This window comes from Ursus americanus, chromosome 16, assembly GCF_024610735.1.
Source record: "Ursus americanus isolate L20-20 chromosome 16, mUrsAme1.1.p, whole genome shotgun sequence".
NCBI classification, from domain to species: Eukaryota; Metazoa; Chordata; class Mammalia; order Carnivora; family Ursidae; genus Ursus; species Ursus americanus.
This window is the reverse complement of record NC_142142.1, coordinates 6,683,600-6,706,873: the sequence shown is the minus strand read 5'-3', so window position 1 is coordinate 6,706,873 and position 23,274 is coordinate 6,683,600. Positions and strand designations below refer to the sequence as shown.

Below are 23,274 nucleotides of genomic sequence, written 5' to 3'. Positions count from 1 at the left end.
CTCTGCTCCAGTCACTGCCTCATTCCTGTGGATGGTCCATGGTCCATCTAGCTCTCGGCCACATCTCCAGCCTTCTTCCTACCTTGTCGATGTGGCTTCTTCTCTACCTTTAGTGGTGGAACTGGTTCTGCCAGTCTTCAGGTCATTTTCTGAGTTATTTACCCTGATGTGGATGTTATCTGGTTGTATCCCTGGGATGAAGCAAGCTTAGGGTCTTCCCTACTCTGCCTCTCCTCCTGAGATTCTATTTTAGACAAGGACTCATGTTGCTGGAAGGATAGCTGTTCTCTCACAGCCTACTACTGCTTGAGTGTAGCCCTTCTTGTTCCAACCTTAAAGCTTAGACTCAAGAGAGTGTTTGCTTTCACCAGGTGATGCTGTTACTGCAGTCCTGGCCTTCATACCCTCAGGTTCACCAAAGCAGCAGAAGTAGGAGATAAATATGAAGGAATTTATTGCAAGGAATTCACTTATGCAACTGTGGGGGTGGGCAAGGCAGGTCCTCAATCTGCAAGGCAGGGCATTGGGAACAGCAGGCTGTAACTGGCAGGAGCTAAAGTTGCTATTGGTAGATGGATCATCTTCAGTGAACTTCAGTGAAATTTTGCTCTTAAGGTCTTTCACTTAATCGTCCTGGATAAGTTGGGCAGGCCTAATCCAATCTCCCTTAAAGTCAAATGATCACGGACTTTAATGACATCTGCAAAATGCCTTCACAGCAATGTTTAGATTAGTGATTGAAAAACTGGGGGCTTTTGGCCTAGCCAAGTTGACATATCAAAAACCCATCCCACCTTCCACTTAGATTGATACACCTTTTGACCAGCTTCATTATCAACAAGATGTGGTTGGAAGAGCATGGTAGGGATGGGGGAGCACAGGGGCTGGATATGTAATGTGGCAATCTAAGGCATGCGTCATTCAGCCTTTATTTTCAAAGGATGACTGTTTTTCTATAGGTGGTGTGGAGCCACTTATGATCTGATGTGTATGTTGCACCTGCAATCCTAGATGTGTACAAGAATAAGGATCAAATGGGATAGGTTGAGGCCCAACGCATTCAAGAAGCCCCTTTGCAAACCGTGCAAGGTGTATGAGGTCTGACCAAAGGTATAGAGATGGAGAGGAGGAAACAAGAATAAGGATTGAATGGGATAGGTTGAGGCCCAATGCATTTAGGAAGCCCCTTTGCAAACCGTGCAAGGTGTATGAGGTCTGACCAAAGGTATAGAGATGGAGAGGAGGAAACAAGACTTGGGTCACACAAAGATGGCAGGAACAAATTTTGGTTGATCCAGGTGATTTGGACCAGATATAAGTAGTTTGTTTCATGGAGGGAATCAGAAAGCAATCAGAAAGCAGGAAGGCTGATGTTGAAGGTCATTTGATGTAGATTTTCTGTGAATTCCTTCCCAAAGTCTGCTTGCTGGTATCCTGACCCCTCTGCAGAGAAAAGGTGGTTCAGAGTTCCTGGGGAAACGAGGCAGGGTCAGTGGCTAAGAAGGGCACCAAGGGGGGGGTGTTGGTGTCGAGAGTGCCACCACAGGTCAGTGGATCCCTACCATCCCACCTCCAGTGGACAGAGGACAAGAGGGGCTGCATTTCTTCCTCTATCATTAAAACCGGTACTGAAGAAGGGCCGCAGAGGTCCGGCGAAGGCACATTCAGAGAAGGTAAAGATGAGGGAGCCATGGTCAGTGCAGTTGTAGAAGGAGACAGTGCGGGCCTCATAGTCCAGGAAGATCCCAACTCGGCGTGGAGGCACCTGAAGGTGGAGGGGAGTCTGGGGGCAGGTGCCAGCCTCATATCTTTGTTCGTTCCACAGCCAAATTGTCCAGAAGCCCTCTTCGGGGCTGAGCAAAAATTGCCCCTTCCTTTGCACAGAGTCTCTACAAACACCCAGGTCCCAGGCCTCCTTTCCTGTCACATCTACCTCCCAGTAAACCTTTCCAGAGTCAAAGCACTGAGAACCCAGGACCATGGGATAACTGTCAAATCTGTCCTCACTTTCAGGCACTTCCTGCTGGCTGTCTCCAAGCCTCACTTGTCTCCGATCCTCTGAAAGGATGAGCCATGGATTGGCTGTGTGCGGATCCAGAGTGATGTGTACTGCAGAGAGAGGACCTCGGTCAGGTTGGGAGATGGAGGGGAACCAGGAACGCTGGGCTTGTGGTGGGTAAGAATGAGGGGTGACCGCAGCCTCACTGTAGGAGGAAATGACCCCCAGGCCTGACTTTTGAGGGAACCACCTCTCTGTCCCTCCCTCACCTACCATCTCCACCTGCCATCTCTCCTCGATCCTGGGACTCACTTTGTACCCTCATCACCCACTTTGTTCCCCAGTCGTGGGGAACCTGGTGCTTGCCTCACCTCCACATGTCCTCAGCATCCTCTTCAGTCCTGGCACAAGGCACACACTCCTCACGTCTGGGGAGGTGACGTCCAGCTCCTTCAGGTTCCAAGACTCACTCCTGGGGCAAACAGTTACAGACCCTGTCTCCAACTCCTGCCCCAACCTCCTGAACCCTGACACTATAACTTCCCTTGTAGATAACAACTTAGTGCAAATTTACAAACACTTGTGTTAGGATCCTTGGGGGTGGAAGGCAAAAAGAAGTAGGACTTAGTTCCTATCTAGGCCTTCCTGGTTACATGGGCCCCTGAAGCTACTGGACAGTCTAGATCTCTTCCCCAAGCCTGAGGTCAGCAGGCAAGCACATTCTGTTTCATTTTACAGGTGGAATCACTTCCATAAGGAACCCCAAGGAGTCTTGCCCATGCCCCACGCTGCTGGTCTCACACCTGGGTCTTTCTGGGAGATCTGTAACCAGCTAGATTCTTTTTAAAGCAAAAGTCCTAGCAGGCTGTGGACTCAGAACTCCACAGAATTTCCTGGTTTGTTGGGGCTTCACTTTGTAAAACTCTTACAGTCCAATTACTTTGGGCAACTCACCAACTGAGATGTCCGTTAATTAGCTTCAGACCAGAAAATATTTTATGGAGGATTGGGTCTTTGAGAATAGGCAGGAGAATGGGGAAAAGATCAGTGCATGTTTTTCTAACTAAAAAACCCTTTCCACAGGTATATATGCTTCCTGCCACCCCCTCCTCTTACAAAGAAAACCTCTCCTTACCTTCCCAGGACACTTTTCACCTCCTGAGGAGAAAAGAGATAGAGTGTAAATTCTGGACCACTGGTTTATCATAGAGACCTCAGTTCTGTGGGTGAGGTGATACCCCCCCCCCGAGGCCCATGGGATGTTGTTCTACCCTGTTCCTCTGGGCCAATACCTGAAATATTTCTGACCAGCTTGGAGGAGAAAGGGTGTAGATGTTTGTGGGGTAACCAGGGTAACCGGCATGGGTGTGACCTACGGCCAGGGGAAGGATGACCAGTTTAAGGATTCCGATTCAGAACACAAATTAGAAAGCCCAGATTTGTGGGTAGAGGAGTGGGAGCGAGAGTGGAAAGGAACAAGTAGCCCAGCCTGGCTGAGGCCCAGAGACAGCGAGAACGGCCAAGTCAGGATTGCACAGAAACTGCTCTCATTTGCAGGCTTGTATTTGGGAAGGAAAGGCTCTGTTTTACCCTGGAGTTAATGCTGCTTTCTCATGCATGTGAAATTGAATCATTTGAGAATATGCTTTTGCAGGGCTTGGGAGCCCTTCCCTGGGAACTGACACACTCCTAGGCCCAGTCAAAAGTGTGTTAGAAAGCATGGCTCAGTGTTGGGCAGAAGCAAGATTTAGAGAATGAGGAGAAGAGGGCCTGCCATGTCAAGCCAATCCAGGCAGCCTTTTTGCACAAAAACAAAAAAACAAAAGAATGGCTTCAGGACCATGTCTGACAGAGACCTTGAAAAAGGTTTGGGAAGAGAAAAACTGTAGAAGGTTAGAGCAGAAGGGACTTTTGAGACCCTCTGGTCAACAGTTTGCCTTGTTTTGGGAAACATATTAGGGGATGGGAGTTGATTTTAAGTAGAACATGCATGGATGAGTTTTTTTAAAAAAATAGTTATGTGCTTATTTTCATTTTAGCTCTGCCTCTATTTGGGTGACCCTGTTCAAGTTACTCAGCTTTAGTCTCTAAGTTTCTCAACCTCTCTGGCCCTCTGTTTTCTCATCTACAAAACGGAGATAACAGCACCCACCTCACTGCATTGTCATGACAGGTTGAATACACTGAGGCATGTCCTATGTGCTATTTTAAAAACGGCTGTTGTTGTTAAGAAAATAGAAAAAAAATCAGTGACATATCAACACATGATTCCTTGGCTACTATTGCTTAGGACAAATGTCCTTTTTCATCAGAAGAAATTTAGCATAAGAGTGAGACAATGTCAAGAAAACAACACGCTAACAGAATTTGGGTAGTCCACAGAAGGGGCAGGAAGGGTGAAGATGATACATCGTGACTAACATTTGGGGAATCCTTGTTTTTCAGTTCACTCCTTCCCCCTTGTTTCACAAATGGAGAAAGTAGGTCTAGGAAAAGAAAAGCACCTGACCTAGAATTATAGAGGGAATTGGTGGCAGGGCTGGGCTACTGTCTCTTAATTTCTAGTGCCGTGTTTTCAGTTACATGTATGAGAACTTTCCCACAGCCCAATGCTCGTGTGGAAGCTTAGGTGGTTTCTCTCATTTAATCCTCAGAAAAATCCTTTGAGATGTATAATATTATAATACCCACTTAACATGAGAAACCTGACATGGAAAGGTTAAGGAACTTTCCCAAGGTCGTGAAGATGTCCGAGCAGGCTCTGATGGGATGCTTGCTCTTTTTAATTGCTGCAAGGAAAATTCCCTCCTAAGTTGGCACCTTTCCATGGCTTGAATGCCAGCCACTCAGGAGTCTGAATTCCGGTTATTCCAGGCACCCGGTTTTCATTCGCTGATGCTAGAGCTCCCTGAGGCTGCCCACTCTCCAGTTCCTCCTCGAGCCTCAGGGAGGGGCCGGCTCACCTGCAGCAGCTCCAGCGCTGAGCCCCTGCTCCTTCTCTCCAGCTCCATGACCAGCTCCTGCAGGGCTTGGCTCTTCTGGGCCAGCACGGCCTCCGCCTCCCCCAGGATTCTCAGCTGTTCCCTCTCCTCCGTGTCCAGCCTCTGCAGTTGCCGCTGTTCCTCTGTAGCCAGGAAGTTTTTCTGCTGTTCAAACTCTGCGTGAACCCTCAGTTTGTGCGCCTCAACCTGACTCTTCGGTGTCCATGGAAAGAGAAGGTTTTTATCAAAATCTCCTCAGCTTCGGGAATGAAGGTGTTCGTGTCTATTTCTGTTCCCTGTAGACTTACCACTCTGGGTTTGAGAACATACACACACACACCATTCTGCTGGGGAGGTACGTGGGTGAGGCTTCCGGGCTCAGAGGGAATTATGGCAGGGCGGGGGGGGGGGGGGGCACGGCAGCTGCCCTACAACCACAGCTGCATTGGCCCATGGTATCAGACGTTCTACAGCCTCTTTCAAAACCCAGTCAGCACCCAACTGTGCTGCTCTGTCTTCATTATCTCCGTGAGTTCCTGAGAGAGTAACACCTGTCCCCACCAGCAACAACCTCCCAACACAGGCTCATAATACTGTTCCTCAGTCCTGAGGAAAGGGGGTCCTTGGGATAATCTTTGCCATCTCCTGTTACTGACTGAAGGTCACCCGATGACACAGGAGGACTCCTTTTGCCACCACAGCCTGACTTACCCTTCTCCGATCGCAAATCTTCCTTTCCTGGGCTCTGTTGGCCATGAGTTCCCTCCATTCCTCTAATCCCTGGCCGCCCCACCTCGCAGTTACAGGGGCAGAACAAGCTTTAGTTCTCCACTCTACTTTGAACCAGTGATCTGGACATGGTCAAGCAACTACCTGATCACATTGGTTTTTCTAGTCTTGCCTTGGTCGTTCCCATAAGTCTGTTCCTCACAGCACCTGTCATTTCCTGACAGGTCTAGCCACTGGGCATCTCTCCTGGGGCACCTCTGCCCCAGACACCAAGGCAGGGGTGCGCTCATGTTTTAAGGCTAAGCTCCAGGAGCGGAAGCTTAAGGGTATGGCTTGTTCCTCTTGGCACCTCGTCTTAAGACCCTTGATTTTTCTGATTGATTGGGAACTCTGTCCTTTTTATTCTCCTCTATCAGGAGACCTAGAGGACTGCTGATTCTTGGAGAGTGAGATATACTATCCCTCCCCAGATGGGCATAGATATGGTTAGGGCTTGAGACCGGCACTCTGGACTCTGCCCTGCCTTCTGAACTGAGATTCCTTTTGGGACACGAAACTTGCCTTCCAGGCTGTTCTCTTTGTTGCAATATTCACTTCCAACTCCTCGGCCAACTCTTGTCCTTTTCTCAGTTTCCCTAAAGCCACCTGAAGCTTCTCCTGCAGAGAAAGATAGGTTAGCGCCCGACCAGACCAAGAAGTGGGTGGCATGAGGAAGATGTCCTTGTTGGTACTTTGAAAAGCCTGAGTGCAGAGAAAGAGGGAAGACTACAGTCTGACTGGGGTAGGAATTCTGCAGATGTTTCTTAAAAATATAGCCATACTGTTGGGGGAGGGGGTTCAGGGGTGGAGCACTACTCATTCCTAATGAACCAGGAGGCCACAGGAAATGTGATCCTTGCAGTATTTTCCCAAGCGTATTCCCTGCTCCTAGGGAAGGAGAAAGTTGTGTTGAGCTTGCAGTCCTCTGCTTAAATTAGACATGGAAGGGGGAGAACCCCTCCATCTCCGCAACCCCTCCACTCCACAGGCGACTGTGCTTCCCCAGCTCTGGGGAACAAAGCAGGGGGACCCATCTCCCTTCTACCTGCTCATGCCTCCGTGCTAAGGCCTCACCTGGTATTCCCGAGCAGCCTCCTCAATAGGGACCATGTGATGGTTACGGTGGCTCTGGGACTGGGAACACACCCAGCAAAGGGTCTTCCCATCTTCCTCACAGAACAGGTGCAGTTTCTCTCCGTGTACCTTACACCACTCCCCCTGGGTGCCCTCCTTGGCACTCTGGCCCATTTGTTTGAGGTTGTCCACCATATTAGCTAGTGGCCAATTGGGCCTGAGGTTTTGGAGCAAGAAGTTGTGCTTACACACGGGACAGACACCGCCGCCATCTTTCCCGACCTCAGAGATGCATTCATGGCAGAAGCTGTGGCCGCAGTCAATGCTCATAGGCTCCACCACGGGATCCAGGCAGATAGGGCACGTGACCTCCTCCCACATCATTGCCAAGGGCGCTGTTGAGGCCATGGCGCTAATGTTCTTAGTAAGCAGCACTGTGGAGATCCCGGAGTAGCCTAGTGGGGAGAGGAGAACAGGAAACGAGAAGATGATAAGCGTTGTGTGAGAAAACATAGTCCAAAGGAAAACATGAGGATGAGTGAAGTGAAAGGGGTGAAAATAAGACCAGAACATTACTCAGAACACTCAGAACTCAGAACGTTAACCTGAGTAAGAGCTTCTCCTCTCTAGTCTCATCCACTTATGTAGTCAGAGAGAAGGGGAAACTGCGCCCCCAAAGAGACTGAATGTTACTGAGAACTTCAGAGATAAAGCTGTTTACACCTCTATTTTCATCATGACCATCTCTATTTCATCCTCCACGCCCAGGCTTTTCCTGTCCATCCTCTTCCCTCCCTGGTCCCCAGTCCTCTGTTGAGCAGCTCATCACCATGACGGGGGGCACTTACTACGGACACTCCATGTGCCAGAGAAGGTGCTGCATGCTTTGCAAACATCTTCATTAATCTGCACAATATGGCAGCAGTTATATATAATAAATATATTATGTACGTAATCACAGATCTATATGTCTGTCTATGGTAGCGAGGTATGTATGTGCGGATATGTTTCTGTGTCTCTACACACAGAAACGTGTGGCCCAGCGCTCCCTGGGTTCTCCTCTCCTTCCTGGGATCCTGGTAGCTGTCTTCGTTGCGTCTGGGGCACAGACTCATACGTTTCTAACATCTGAAACCATCATGCCCCTCTCTAACCCTAACCCCTAACCGTAACCCTCACCCCCAGAGGGGAACTGTCCTAGAATTCCCTGGACCATGCTCCGGGCTAGGGTGCCGCCCGGGGCTCTCCGTGCTCTGGTGGCAGCAGCAAGGCGGCCCTGCCCCTTCCTCCTTCCCGGTGGCCTGGAAGTCACTTTCATAGCCGGGCCCCCCACCCCAGGCAGGCTGCCAGCCCGGCAGGAACGGCTGGGGCTAGGGCGGGAGCCCGGCCCATGGCGAAGGGACAAGCGGGACTGCAGGCTCCAGGGGTGAGCACGGGATGGAAGGGGTCCTTCGGACCTGGGGCAGGAGAGAGAGAGAGGTCCCCCAGCCAGGGCTGGGGCACTAGGGTCTGGGCGAGGCACTCACCTTCCCAGGGTACTCGGCAGCTGGCGGCAGGTTCCCTATTTCACTTTCGATTTCCCGTCGGAGTCACGTCCGGACAGGGAGGCGGGCCGAGGGGCGGAGAGTGGGCGGAGAGGGTGCTGCGCGAGGCGGGGCAGAGCGGAGGCGCGGCAGGTGGGGAAGCCCAGGCTGGCCCTCGCGAGAGCTCCGTGGCATTTCTCCTTGCTTCGCGCTCCCTCCCGTGTCCTCAGTACCTAATAAGTTAAACTATCGCCTCTGAGGTGGAGGAGTCCTGTTGCCGCCTTTGACACGGGTTATCATCACTGCACACCTCGTGCTGTGCCGTGCCCACATCCGGGAGCTGCTCTTCGGGAGGTCTGGATGGCGACAACAGCGCCTGGAGCTCTCCCTTACATGCCACCCTCTGCTTCCTACTTCCAGAAACAAGTCCTTTTGAGTAAAGATTTGATATTTTTTTAACATCAGGGGGTGAGGGATTTATAACCGCATGACCCCAAGGCAGGTGTCACACCAGTGAGTGGTAAGAAGGGAACTGACATTTTTGGGCACCAATGGTGTGCTTGTCCATGGTCTAGGGATTTTTCTGAGGTTATTTCTATTTTAAAAATGGTAGTAAAACATAAAATTTACCATCGTAACCATTTTCAAGTATATAGTTCACCGGCATTAAATACAAATACATTCACATCAGTGTGTGACCATCAGAGCCATCCTTAGAACTTTTTTCATCTTGTCCGACTGAAACTCTGTTACCTGTTCAACAATAATTCCCCCATTATCCCCTCCCCTCAGCACCTGGCAGCTACCATTAAATTTTCTGTCTCAATCAATCTGACTTCTTAGGTGCTCCAATGTAAGTGGAATCCTACAGTATTTGTCCTTTTGTGACTGACTTATTTCACTTAACAAGAGGTCCTCAAGGTTCATTCTTGTTGTAACATGTGCCAGGATTTCCTTCCTTTTAAAGGCTGAATAATATCCCAATGTTTGTATATGCATTTTATCCACTCATCTGTGAATGGACACTTGGGTGGCTTCTATCTTTTGACTGTCGTGAATACTGTGGCTATATCAGGTTATACGATTTAGGCCACATAACAATTCAGTGATTTAGGAGTTATTAAACTCACATTCCAGGAGAGGAATGGAGTCTGGAAGGAGTAAAGTGACTTGCTTGAAGTGACAAAGTAGGTGCATGAGATTTAAAGGTCCAGGGAAGACCCTCATTTTAGTGACAGCCCAGAGATAGCAGGCTGCCCCGTCAGCTCAAGCAGAGGCCGCAGGGGCAGCCCAGAGGGGTGTGGTTACAGGCTGTAGAGAAGGAAGGGGAGAAAAGGAAGGGTGAGGAGACTAGAATAATTGTCAATTCCTTCCAACTCATATTTTTTTTGTCCCTGCATAACTTAAGCTAAAAACATCAGTTGAACTTTGCTTAATGTTTTCTATGGATTTAGGAAACCTAAAAACACTTCACGCCTCTTCGAAATTTCCAGTTCTGTTTTTAAGAGAATTTGTGTAGTGGAAGGTTATCAAGTGACATCTAATATCCAAATTGTATCACTAGACTGATTCAATTCCCGGAACATAGTCCCAGAAAGCAAAGTGGGAAAAAAAAATCAAAGGAAGAGACCTATGTGTGAATTTGCAGACACTCAGAAAACTGACTCTGCTTCACATCACTGAGCTCACTCATTCCTATAGGGCCTGAGTAAGCCACTGTTGGGTGTGGTACAAAAGAACACAGATCTCATGCTAGGGCAGACGTGGACCCAGGGCTAACCCTGCTATTGACCAGCCACGTGCCATCTCCCTGAGCTTCAATTTACTTACCTATTAAATAAAGATATTAATACACACTGCAGGGTTGCTTTGGTACACGTTCGATAATATGCATATAGATCGATGACCATAACACACGCACGCTGCAGCAGTCCCCGCCTTGGTATTGGCTATAAGACCAAAGTTGCCACTCATTCCAAATTCCCCTCACTCACTGCCAGTATGTTAGTACTTCAGAGTTCTTTTCCCAGTGAGTCATCCAACTCATTCCTGAAGGATCAGTATCTTCAATGTTCCTGTCTTTAAGGCACTGGCTACTGTCATCAGGCAATCATAATTAGGAATCTCTCCAATGTATATTTTGGGTTTTAGGCATAGTCCTTCTTGCCCCATTATGTACCAGCCACTTAAATTCTCCTTGGTAATAGGGATAAGTCACTCCAGCCTGTATAGAAACCCCATCCTCTATTTCATCAGTGGCTGAAGAAGCCCCACAGCGCCAGGGGATATTTGCAAATTCCAATTTATTAGAACTGGGTTTGCTTACTCTGGTAGAAAGGTTTTTGTTTGTTTGTTTGTTTTTTGTTTTGTTTTGTTTTGTTTTTTTTCCCACTAGGCCCTCCAAAACAGGCTGAGCCCTATGTTGGGGGATGGAAAGAAAGGGTTCAATAAAGGAGTTACTAGTTGGTGATAACAGGGGCCACTTCTACCTCCCCCTTGATTCTCTGAAGTGTGTGTATATAGTAGATATTTAAAAAAGATGCCACCATATATTCGTTGATTTTAATCACCACGATTTGTGGGACAAGCTTCCTATCTCTTAGGGTGGGGTTTCCAAACTGGTGTCATAGCTGTGCCGTCAGCAGAGCATCTCATAGTCTTACTGGGCCCACTTTTTCTGGCTGATAGTGTACGTTGTAAGACTACTGCATTCCACAGGGCAACCCATTATTAGAATTCTTTGACTGCAAAATCAGTTCCCCAGTTGCAAGTGATGTTGTTGGGATGCCCTGATGGTGTGAGGCTAAAAATCGTGATGCTGGCAGAAGCAGTGTAGGAGAGAAAACGGAGTATTACCACCTATTTTGTGAGGACAAATTGCTGTTGGTTCAATACAACTCATGTGCCACTGGAAGACTGTCTATATTCTCCTGGAAATAGTGAAAATTCAGGCTTAGAGGTGGCCTTTTATGTATCTGTCCAGAGCAGCAGGGATAGAGGCTCTGCCTGCGGATGGGTTTCCCCTCACGGAAGCTTCTCTGTTTACCTCTACTGATATGGGTTCTTGTATAGAAGCCCATTGAATGGCAACAGGTCCCTGGAGCAGAGACTGGTCAATATCCACGGTCATCTTGTTGACCTGATTATTGTTAATTAAAACTGATGCATTTAGAGACTAGGTACCTGGCACAAGATATCTAGTTTAGTAATAAGGGGTTTATCCCTGTTTGATTCCGTATACAATGATCTTAACTACAATCCTGGCAAGACTTTTTGAAAATGATTTTATTTATTTATGAGAGAGAGAGAGAGAGCACATGAACGGATGAACGGAGTGAGGGGCAGAGGGAGAAGCAGACTCCCCGCTGAGCAAGAAGCCCAATGCAGGGGCTTGATCCCTGGACCCCGGGACCATGATCTGAGCCGAAGGCAGATGCTAACAGACTGAGCCACCCAGGTGCCCCCTTGGCAAACTTTTTACTTCTACATATTTAAAGCCAACTCTTCTCAGTCTCAAGTCAAATACCATCTTCTTTATATAAAATCTTCTCTATTTCTCTCCTGTCTACTGAAGAGTCCATTTTAGTTTTTACACATGCTTTCTTTTCTTTTCTTTTTCTTTTTTTTTTTTTTTAAGATTTTATTTATTTATTTGACAGAGACAGCTAGCGAGAGAGGGAACACAAGCAGGGGGAGTGGAAGAGGAAGTAGCAGGCTCCTAGCAGGGGAGCCTGATGTGGGGCTCGATCCCAGAACGCTGGGATCACGCCCTGAGCTGAAGGCAGATGCTTAATGACTGCGCCACCCAGGCACCCCAATTTTCTTTTGGAGGTTTAAATTACTACAGGATAGGATTGGTGCCTAATTAATCTCTAGGTAAAGTACAGTGAATATAGGAACCCCAATATTGTGAACCATTTCAAAGACTACTGGATAATATAGATTTTAGAATGAGTAGAACAGTCTCTCAGGAGCAGATGGAATTCATCTCAGGTTTCATCCATCTACTTCCATTTACCATCTTCCCTCCCATTCCAGATTTGAGAGACAACCTAGTATTAGCCATATTTATTAGTTTTAAGGCAGAGAATTCATCTTGGAATTCAGAGCCAGAAAAGCTAAAGAAACAATTTCATCAGAAAGATGTACATATTTCCACATAGTTAATAAAAAAATAGTTAAGAATCTATTAAAAATTCTCTCTCTACTTTTTAGAGCCTGAAACATAAGAACCTGAAAAATTTCTAAAATTTCAATGAATGAGAAAAAGGGGTATGTGATAGGACAGAGTTTGGAGGACAGGAGAGGCAGATGCCTGGAGGACAGAGTTTGGTCTCCTAACTGGGAAAACCAAGAGGAAAACCTCAGGATACTAATGGCCTCAAGCAGACAGAACCTTGAAATGTCCTGTTCTCAAATCTGCAGGACACACTGGGACCTGGAGTGGAACAAAGAGGAGTCAGGACATCCTGTGGAGTAGGCTGTTACCTCTACATTGTCCTCCTCTCCATGCTGCAGAGAAAGGAAGGGGGGTGGCTGAAGTTAGTGAATTACGTGCTCTGACTTTCTACCAAATAACTGACTCTCAAGGTCATGAAAACCAAGGAAAAACTGAGAAACTGTCACAGACCAGAAGAGACTAAGGAGACACGATTGGACACGATTAGGAGACTAATTGCAGTGTGGTTCTCTGCACTGGATCCAGGGCAAAAAATAGATACTAATGGAAAAACTGTCAAAATCTAAATAAAATCTGGACTTTAGTTAATAGCAATGTACCACTATTAATTCCTTAGTTCTGACAAATGGACCATGTTTATGTAAGTTGTTAACATTAAGGAAACTAGGGGAAGGATATATAGAAACTACACTATTTTTGTAACTTTTCTGTAAATCTGAATGTATCCCCAAATAAAAAGTTTCCTTAAACCACCTCCCCCCACACTGCCCAAGACTCTATGAGCAGTAGGGGAAATGTGATCTGTGGAAAGGCAAGACAGGGGCGTCCAGACATTACTGAAAGCCTGTTCTAGATTTCCTACTGTAAAGGAAAGGAGCATATATGGAGCTTATATGATATGCCAAGTCCTTTTCTGAGGGCCTTCATAGTCTAGGATAATTCTAACAATCCCAAGAAAGAACCATTATTCCTAGTTTATAAGTGAAGCATAAAAGGCTCAAGGGGTTAATCTGCACATTATCACACAGTCGGTAAGTGACAGATCCAGAAATAGATCCCAGCTTTTCTATTCCATCATGCTTGATGTGTGACCTCCAAGGGTATTACCAGGAGAGAGAGACATTGCTTCATTATTATAGCTTCATTTTCAACCACCTTCATTCCCTAGGTATGGGCAAAAAGAGAACGTCTGTCCTAGCACGCTCCTCGTGTATAAAGCACTCATGCACTTCTCTTTGACTACACTACCTGGTTTCTCTTTGGCAGGATTTGGAAAGAACTTATTCTTTCTAGAAATGGAAATTCTTCATGGCCGCTGGTGCTCCAGCAGGACAGTTGGGTGTCCTGGTCTCTATCCTCTTGGTCCCCACTTGCCTCCATCTGTCACCAGGCTATTCATGGGCATGCTCTTCGGGAGGTGCTCAATCTGGGGCAACTTGGTATTCTTCTGATGCCCCCTATGAAGAATCATCAGGATGTACAGCTTGATGCTTCCTTCCCAGTCCCAGAGCTGCCTGGCAGCACACAGGGGGTTCAGGAAGTTCAACTATGAAAATCTCTTCGATTTGCCCTTGGATCCCAGAAGACCAGTTATTCCCCTACTTCCATCAGGAGGATTATAAAATATTGGTCTTTATTGACACAGCAAAAAAAATGCTTTTCACAAACAGAGAAACAGGTGAGAAGACACACACGCTCTGGAGCGATGGTGAGTGCTGGCACTGGAGGGTCAAAGCGGGGCCCAGGCTGAGGAGGTGGAGCCAGAGCCTTGTAGCTTTAGTCTGTTATAGCATTTCTGCCTCTGGGCTGCACTGCACAGTCTCTGTTTAGGGCAGGAACCACCCTTCTGGTCTTTCCAAATCCAGAGAGGTGAGTGTTACTTTAAGGCTTTTGTAGATCCTTTTTCTTATAACATAATAGGCTTGGGTGAGCAGCTGTAATGAGTTCTTATTAATCAATGCCATCTTTTTTTTTTCATTCTTACCTAAATGTTTTATTTTTTTTCTGAATTTGTTTTTTTTATTAATAATATTTATTTTGTTATATTAGTCACCATACAGTGAGCTAGATCATTTCTTGCTGTGCTGAGAAACATGGTTACTTCATGATAACAGGAAACACCGTTCCTTCTCAATCTTCAAGTACCTGGCCAAATCTGGGCAAAATGAACTATAAATGAATCTCCAGGTTCACCTGCAGAGCTTCTGGTAGAACAGGCTGAATCTGACAGGTTTCCTGCATCACAATGTGGAGCTTCTGATTTTGGGGCAAAGACAGGCATAGGGGATGGACTCTGCCTCAGTCTGGGGTTCAGGTGTGTGACCAAACCTCCCTTGAAACAGCATATTCTGACTAGTTTGAGCCAATTTGGAGGGGTCATTTTCCCACTCATTCTAAGTCAAGAAGGCAGTCAGCTACATAACAGATAATCATAGGAAACACTGAAAAGATTAGGATTTCCTGATGAACTCCTTTAACCTCATCAAAACTCAATGAGAGAAGTACTCATTATGTTTTATGGGTCAGGACATTAGGACAGAGAGGTTAAGAAATTTGCCCAGAGTCATGTGGCTAAACAGTAGTATAAAGCCAGGATTCAAACCCAGGCAGTCTGGGTCTATTGCGTATACTTCTACTCTGAACTGCCCGCCCAGGATAAAATACATGCTAGATGCCAGCCTGTCGCAAACTCTGAAAGGCTAATATGAGAAGACACATGATTTTAATAGAACATACGGTATTCCTGCTGTTAAAGACATTCAAGGAAGTTGAAGAGATCGCCTTTACAGACATCTTAGAGCTTTATGTGTTGATTCTGGAGGGAAGATCACAGCATGCTGGGTTTTAACACATTCCTAGGTGCTGATTTATACAAACAGGCCTGTACACCAGGATGATTCTATCATTTAAAATTTTATACCTTTCAGTACTAGAGATATTTCCACTCCATTCCAGACCTTGTAAATAACCACACTTCATCAGTTAAATCTAATCAGGGATTCTGGTTGCCAACTTCTGAAATGAGGCAACACATACAGTTAAATTTGAAGGGGGTCTACTGGTTAAAAATATTTAAAGTGATTTAGAAAAGACTGATAGAATCAGATTTACTTAATAATGATTTTTTTACTCTATGGATCCTAAATCTATACATAAACGAAAACCTTCTGAGGAACTCCGATTTTATTCCTTCACTCAGATTTCACTGCAATTTCATTGATAGCTTTTGGGATCTAAGTCCTGCATTAAAGCTGTAGCTTCTGGAATCTCTGTTTATGTGTGGTAGGAGGAGGAAAGATGTATGGAGGGTAGGAAATCTCCCCACACATCCCCATTCGTTAATAAATCATAATAGCAGCTTCAAACAGCTAGAAAGCAGCTGGAGGTGGAAGGAGCCTGAGTTACTTCTGGGGAGCTGGAGACCCTGCAGACTGTTGGTGACTGCCCAGTTACAGTTGTGTGGCCCAGGCAGGTTTATGCTAAGCTTATTTCCGAGCAGAGCAGTGATAGAACTAATCTTGGCTACAGCATAACAGCGTCATGGGCTTGGGGAAAACTTGGGTCCCTAGCTTTGGATGGTCTCTGCTAGGCTAAATGCCAAAGCCTATTTTTCCATAAACTTCCTTGTATGCAACTATGAATCATTGAACACTATATCAAAAACTAATGACGTACTACACAGTGGCTAACTGAACATAATAAAAAAAAAATAAAACAAACAAAAAACTTCCTCTTGGCCCCAGGCCTGGGGCTTCTTCAGTCCCAGGACTCAGCTGGCAAATCCAGAGGCTTAAAGCTTTACATCCTCTTGAGTGCTGGGGACTGATGCCTGGTTGCCATAGAAATCTTTCCGGGTGGGGGAAAGCGTCTCCAATCTTCTCTAAGCTGGGTCATTTCTTTTCAGTGGCTCATAGTTTGGCTACAGGCCATCTGGGGACAGACTTCCCTGATTAGAGAAAGACAAAGTCTTTCTGGAACCTGAATGAGTAAGACTGTAGAGGGGCAGAAAGTGTAGTTTAATTCTGCCCCTCCCCCCATCCTCAGAAGGGTCTGCCTGCATTGTTTCCCTCTCTCTGTCTCCCTGGTTTTTCTTTCCAGATATAGTTTTATCATGTTTCTCCTTTGCTTTCTCAGGAGATTACTACTTTGAGGAGAAAGTTCTTCTTCCTAAACCATGAGCCTGTAATTAAACTCACGCACTATGCAATACAGGGACACTTAATAAGCACACGGGCCTCTTATAAACTGAGAACTTTTCTATGGGGAAATTCAAGGACTGATGATTATTATTAGTGATCAGAGAGGAGGCAGAGGTGGTAAAAGAGGAGATCCCATACATCTGTAGTCCTATTTCATCTTCTTTGGGGATGAACATTTGCGGCACTAGTAATCACCATAGCTAGCGTAAAGCAGCCATATAACACTGTGCTTAGGAATGTGGGTTCTGCAGTCAGACTGCTTAGATTTGAACCCAGGCTCCTCCACTTTCTTACTTCATGATCTTAAGCAAGTTTTCCAACCACTTCGTAGCTCAGTTTTCACATATGCGAAGTGGGAATAATTATACCCACCTTATAAAGCAGTAAATACTCAAATATTAGCCATTATTATTTTTAAGTGCTTATTATGTGCCAGGCACTGTCCTATGTGCTTTGCATGTATTATCATTTTACAATGATCTCAAGGGATAACTATTATTTTCAAAGATTTTAGAGGTGCGAATTCTGAGGATTGGACAGTCGCATGAGCTTTGGAGTCAAATGGATGGAGCTTGAAGCTGGTCTTCTCTTCTGCGGACTCTTCGTGTGCCACTAACAGGCTTTGGGAGTAGGGAGACTTCACGAGATAATGAATGTGAAATCTGCTTGTTATTCCATTTTAATGCCTACCATGTGCTAAACAGTTTATAGTCTTTCCCGTGTCCACACTCTGTGAGGTCAGTATTCTTGTCCTTTTTCTATGACAAGAACACAACTTCTTGGTGAACTCCTTGTCACTCCTGCAGCATGGGAGTGGGGGAGGAGGGAGCAGCCTCCCTGTACCAAACACCACAGCACTCTTGGGTCTTGGGTACAGGTGGGCTGTGGAATGAAACTTGGCCACTGCATCCAGGGGATGAGTCACAGTCTGTGTGGAAAGGCTAGAAAACTAGGAATGATTGGAGTAGAGGGGTCTGGCTGCATTGATCTGAGGACCACTTCTAGTGGGTGACCTCATTCCAGTCCCCAACTTCTGCATCTGCTTTAGAGGAAGTGGGGTTGGAAGGAGGGGACAGAAAAACTGGCCTTTAAATTGTCTCAAGGGCCAAGGATCTAATAACCCTAAAGTGCCAGAACCGTTCTTTCTTGTATAAAGCAATTAAGCAAATAGCCTTTGTCTTTATTTATTTATTTTTTATTTTTTTAAAGATTTTATTTATTTATTTGAGAGAGAGAGAGAGAACGAGTGGGAGGCAGAGGCAGAGGGAGAGGGAAAAGCAGACTCCCTGCTGAATAGACAGCCCCACATGGGGCTCGATCCCAGGACCCTGACATCATGACGTGAACTGAAGGCAGACACTTAACCGACTGAGCCACCCAGGTGCCCCGACATTCTTAACTTTTTAATTAAACTTTAATCCCTATCAGAAGATGACCAATGCTTTTATAATAAATGCCATTTTAATTTTTAAAGATATTTTTCTTTCTACTTTTTTCTGTAATTTTGTTAACTTCTAATTCTCCATTTGTAGCTTAAAAAACAATTTCCCATCTCTTATTTTTTCCTTTTATTTGTCTTGTCAACTTTTTTTAAAAACAAAAACCAACATGCAAAACAAGAACAAAAAAATCAATGTGTACAACTAGCCTTTGTCTTTAGGCCAGCTTGGATTTAAATCCCACATCTACCTAGCTTCATGACCTTGGCCTGTCTGAGCCCCAGTTTTTTTTCATCAGAAAATGGAAAAAGGGTTTCTCCACAGGGTTGGAAGATTAAGCAAGCAATATGTGCATGGAGCTTTTATAAAAGACAAACGTGTTATTTCTGACTTTTACTAGTATTTTGTAAGAAAAAAACGTTAGGACTGCAAAGATGAAGAAAAGAGGAAGGAGAAAGCAAGGAGCATGGCAAAAAGGGAAAATGTGGGTAAAGCAAAGTGGATATAACTCCAGCACACTGATGTAGGGATCTCTCGGAATCAGAGATCAGCTTCCAAGCGCCTGAGCTATCAGACGCTGACCTTTCTTCATGCGTGATTGTGGGCATGTGGTTGTCATTTCACTCTGCTATGGACAGAAACTTTGTACCAAATGACACTATGTGGAATGACAGTTGGTGAAAACATTGCTTTGGGTAGGCCCTAAGCAACTATTTTGCTGAATAGACCAAGTTGTTTACAGGGAAAAGCCCTTTCATTTGAGCTCTGGTCTATCAGATAATCTGACAGTTTAGGACAAGTTTCATAAGCTGTCTGCTAGCACATGGCCTTGAGAATCAGTGTTGAGCTGAGATCAGGATCATTCACTTACCAGATATTTGTCTTACAGCAAGAGAGTCAACTAAGACTCATCTTATTATGATGACTGTAGGTAACATCCTTACTCAGTGTCTAGTACATGGTCAATAAATGATAGCAACTATTCTTATCATCATCATCATCATCATCATCATCATCATCAGAAACTGATGGGTGGATCCATATACACTTACACTGAAACAAAAAAGCACATTCCTTTAGGATATCCCTGCCTTATGTGAATTTTCATTGCTATATGCCACTTTCTAGCACAGGGCTTGGCATAGAACAGAAAGTCAGTTTAGTAAGATAGTGCTTGTAAGACAAATCATCTATTCATCCCTTCAACAAATAGACAAAATCAAACGAAGGAAGGCACATAGAAAAGAATGTATACTGCATGATTCTAACAGGCAAATTAATCTGTGGTATTAAAAGTCAGAAAGGTGGTTATCACTGAGAGAATGGGGTGACCAGAGGGGTCCCAGAGTGTTCTTGGGGGGCTGACAATGTTCTGTTTCTTGATCTGGGTGCTTGCTGCACAGATGTGTTCACTTTGAGGAAATTCAGTCCTCACACTTAGGATAGGTAGGTTTTCTATGTGTATTTTATACTTTAACAAAAAAGATATTCCAAGAATTATCAAATACAGTAAATTTGCTGAATAGAGAGCTATCTTACGAGCAGTGTTTATAATGCTTAGGGGACAGGTGATAGAGTAAGCTACAAATGTAGGATGGACAAGGTCTCTCCCCTTCTGCACCTAGTATAAAGGTCTTACCTAGACCCAAGCCTTCAGAATCAGGGGCCAGGAGAGCGTTAAAGGAAGTTATGATAGGAGACATCCTCCTACAACAAATCTGATCACTGTTTCCTCCCGATGCATGTACTCATTTAAATGTCCATGCTTGCCTTTTTAAAAGTATTCTGAGAATTCTGATGGAAATTAGGATAATGAATACAGAAAGACTGAAGAAAGTAGGACAGTTAGGAGGCATAAGTTTCTAGAGAAATGATGACAATTTGTAGTTTCACTGGGTTCTGAGAGGAGGGGAGTGTTCAAATACAATTGATTTGGGGAATATGTTATGGAGTGAAAAAAGATACCAGGTTTTCTGTTTTGTTTTGTTTTGTTTTGTTTTCCTGGAGATTTCATGGATAACAGGAATGGGAGAAAGGCCTGACAGGTATTAGAGGGTGAGCTCTGGGGACAAAGTAGGGAAATTACAATTTGTGCTTCTGTGAGACATTCAAACCAATGTGAAGATAGTAGACACAGGGAGAAGCAGTGCTGTTGCTGAGGAGAGAAGCTGGGGAGACTGGAAAGCCTGAAGGTGTGGCGTGAAATTGTGGGATCAGAGGAGCTTTCACACTAACTCTGGCCTCCTTGCTTAACATTATTAATCCTGGGTTTCTGGAAGCTCATCTTCTCTAACTCTTCAGGTGGTTACCCTCAGGCCGGTCAGCCTCACCCTTCCACCCACACTGAAGAGAACTTCAATGCACTTGGGGCTATCAAAACAGCTTTTATGGAAAGAGGGTTGAAAAAGATATTTCATAGGACAGTACCTTCCCATTGAGTCCATGTCCCCAGGACTGTCTCAAAGGCAGAGTCAGAAGCTTTAAGGAGCCAGGGAGGTGGAGATGGGGCTGGGGAAGATGGCGTTTTAACAAAAGTGCATCATCTGAGTTCCCGTCTTGTTTACCAGACTTAGCTTGAAGGACTCTTGGATACTTACTCTAAGCCGACCCATCATCACAGGAGAGAAATTTGTCACTATTGAACACATTCAAAAGAACCTATTTGGGGCTCCAAAGGCATTTCCAGAAAAGAAATATAGAAAATGTTGGTTTTATACAACACCAGATGAAAAACCCATCAGACTCCTCAGACAAAGGTTTTTTTTTTTTTTTTAGCAAATATAATTTATTTAATCAAATCAAAATTTATTTATTATTATTTTTTTAATAATGATTTTTTATTATATTATGTTAGTCACCATACAGTACATCCCTGGTTTTCGATGTAAGGCTCGATGATTCATTAGTTGTGTATAACACCCAGTGCACCATGCAATATGTGCCCTCCTTACTACCCATCACCGGTCTATCCCATTCCCCCACCCCCCTCCCCTCTGTAGCCCTCAGTTTGTTTCTCATAGTCCATAGTCTCTCATGTTTCATTCCCCCTTCTGATTACCCCCCCTTTCTTTATCCCTTTCTTCCCCTACTGATCATTCTAGTTCTTATGTTCCATAGATGAGAGAAATCATATGATAGTTGTCTTTCTCTGCTTGACTTATTTCACTAAGCATTATCTCCTCCAGAGATGCCCTGCAACAGATGACTGGATTAAGAAGTTGTGGTCCATACATACAATGGAATATTACTCAGCAATCAGAAAGAATGAGTTCTCAACATTTGCTACAACATGGACGGCACTGGAGGAGATAATGCTCAGACAAAGTTTTTGAAAATACATCCTTTGTTTGAATGTGTCCTTCTAGTGTATTTGTTAATAGATATGTTGGTCTGTGGAAAACCTGCATCTAAGAACAAATAACAAGGGAGTCTCTACTGCTTATTCATAATACCATCCTAAATTTTGACAGAAAATTATTCTTTCTTCATTATTTAATCTGAGGAGACACTCTGGAGATAGGCCTTTGGATATAGCTTAAGTGAATAAAGGAGGTTGTTTAGGCCCAAGAGAAGATACTGAGTGGCTAAAGCAGTAAGCAGAGATCAACTCTTAAAATATATTCATTACTAACATAACATAATAAAAAATTATTATAAAAAATGTACTCATTGTCACTATATCCAAAGAGAAGACTAAATTAGTCAGGAGATGGAAGGGAATGGGCTTTTAAAGGGAATGAGGTTTCTTTTATGGCCTAAGAAAGGGTTATGGAGCAGCTCTGCCTTTCCATCCCATGCCTATTAGGGACTCTGTAAGTGATGATCAAATGAATGAATGCCTCTTACTTGTAGGGCGGACAACTCCCTCCTGGAATCACTATGTTCTCCTGCAACACCAGCACTTCTGGTCATTCTACCTTCCTCCTCACTGGCTTTCCAGGCCTGGAAGCCTCTCATCATTGGGTTTCCATCCCCATCAACCTCATCTGTGTGGTTTCCATCCTGGGTAACAGTATCATCCTTCTCCTGATCCGCACAGATCCATCCTTACATGAACCCATGTACATCTTCCTATCCATGTTGGCAGCCTCTGATCTGGGACTCTGTGCCTCTACCTTCCCCACCATGATGTGGCTCTTCTGGCTGGGTGCTCGTGAGCTGCCCTTTGATTTCTGTGCAGCGCAAATGTTCTTCATCCATGCCTTCACTTATGTGGAATCCGGTGTCCTGCTGGCCATGGCCTTTGATCGTTTTGTTGCCATCCGGGAACCTCTGCGCTATGCTACAATTCTGACCCACTCAGCCATGGCCAGAGTGGGGGCTGCCATCCTGGTGAGGGCTGTCCTGCTCAACCTCCCAGGACCCATCCTCCTGCGGCATCTGCTTTTTCCCCAGATCAGTGTACTGTCTCACGGTTATTGCCTGCACTGCGACCTTGTGGGATTGGCCTGTTCAGACACCCAGATCAACAGCTTGGTTGGCCTGGTCTCCATCCTCTTGTCACTGGGCCTTGACTCTTTCCTCATTGTGCTCTCATATGCCCTGATCCTACGAACAGTGCTGGGCATTGCATCACCTGGGGAAAGGCTCAAGGCACTCAACACATGTGTCTCACACCTCTGCATCGTTCTCATCTTTTATTTGCCCAAACTGGGGTTGTCTGTGTTGCACCGAGTAGAGAAGCACAGCTATCCTGCTCTGGCAGTGCTCATGGCCAACCTGCACTTCTTGGTCCCACCTTTCATGAACCCCATTGTTTACTGCATCAAGTCTAAGCAGATACGTCAGGGCCTCCTAAAGCGCTTCCAGCAGAAAAGGGTTGATATCTCCTAGAAGACCAGAAGGACCCAGAAACACAAGACCCCTGTGGGGAAACCCGGGTCTTGGGGTGGGGGAGAATTAGTGGCGGAGAGTTAATTTTTGAGGTTTGAATGATTCAGCTTTTCTTGTTGAGCCCTCTGTGGGGGCACAATCAGCTTTTATAATTATAATTTTGGGGGACTGAGACCATTGAAAAATATATTTAAGTATTACCGTGATAATCCTCTCATTGCTCTGTCTGACTAGAACTAAACTACTTCAGACTCATACTGTGACATCCTTCCTAGGGG

At 45.3% G+C, this 23,274-nt stretch overlaps 2 protein-coding genes across 2 annotated transcripts; one reads left to right on the top strand and one right to left on the bottom strand.

Annotated features, from left to right (window-relative positions):
- Positions 1-430: 430 nt before the first annotated feature.
- Positions 431-8,468, bottom strand: TRIM21 (tripartite motif containing 21). The gene is made up of 7 exons (XM_045782746.2): positions 8,349-8,468; positions 6,823-7,277; positions 6,271-6,366; positions 4,963-5,193; positions 3,135-3,157; positions 2,371-2,471; positions 431-2,109 (listed from the first exon to the last, which is right to left on the bottom strand). The coding sequence occupies exons 2-7, from the start codon at positions 7,228-7,230 to the stop codon at positions 1,559-1,561; spliced, it is 1,410 nt and encodes a 469-aa protein (XP_045638702.2). The 5' UTR covers positions 7,231-7,277; positions 8,349-8,468; the 3' UTR covers positions 431-1,558.
- Positions 8,469-22,042: 13,574 nt separating this feature from the next.
- LOC123782543 (olfactory receptor 51G2-like) lies at positions 22,043-22,996 on the top strand. Its single transcript, XM_045782769.2, has one exon. It carries the CDS (start codon positions 22,043-22,045, stop codon positions 22,994-22,996), a length of 954 nt encoding a protein of 317 aa, XP_045638725.2.
- The last annotated feature ends 278 nt before the right edge of the window (positions 22,997-23,274 follow it).

Bases quoted from the DNA above. Each gene is read 5' to 3' on its own strand.
- TRIM21 (XM_045782746.2), bottom strand. From the start codon at position 7,230: ATGGCCTCAACAGCGCCCTTGGCAATGATGTGGGAGGAGGTCACGTGC. The intron at 6,367-6,822 runs GTGAGGCCTTAG...CTTTCTCTGCAG, and splicing joins AGGCTGCTCGGGAATACCAG to GAGAAGCTTCAGGTGGCTTT. The intron at 2,472-3,134 runs GTAAGGAGAGGT...TGTTTGCCCCAG, and splicing joins GTGAAAAGTGTCCTGGGAAG to GAGTGAGTCTTGGAACCTGA.
- LOC123782543 (XM_045782769.2), top strand. From the start codon at position 22,043: ATGTTCTCCTGCAACACCAGCACTTCTGGTCATTCTACCTTCCTCCTC.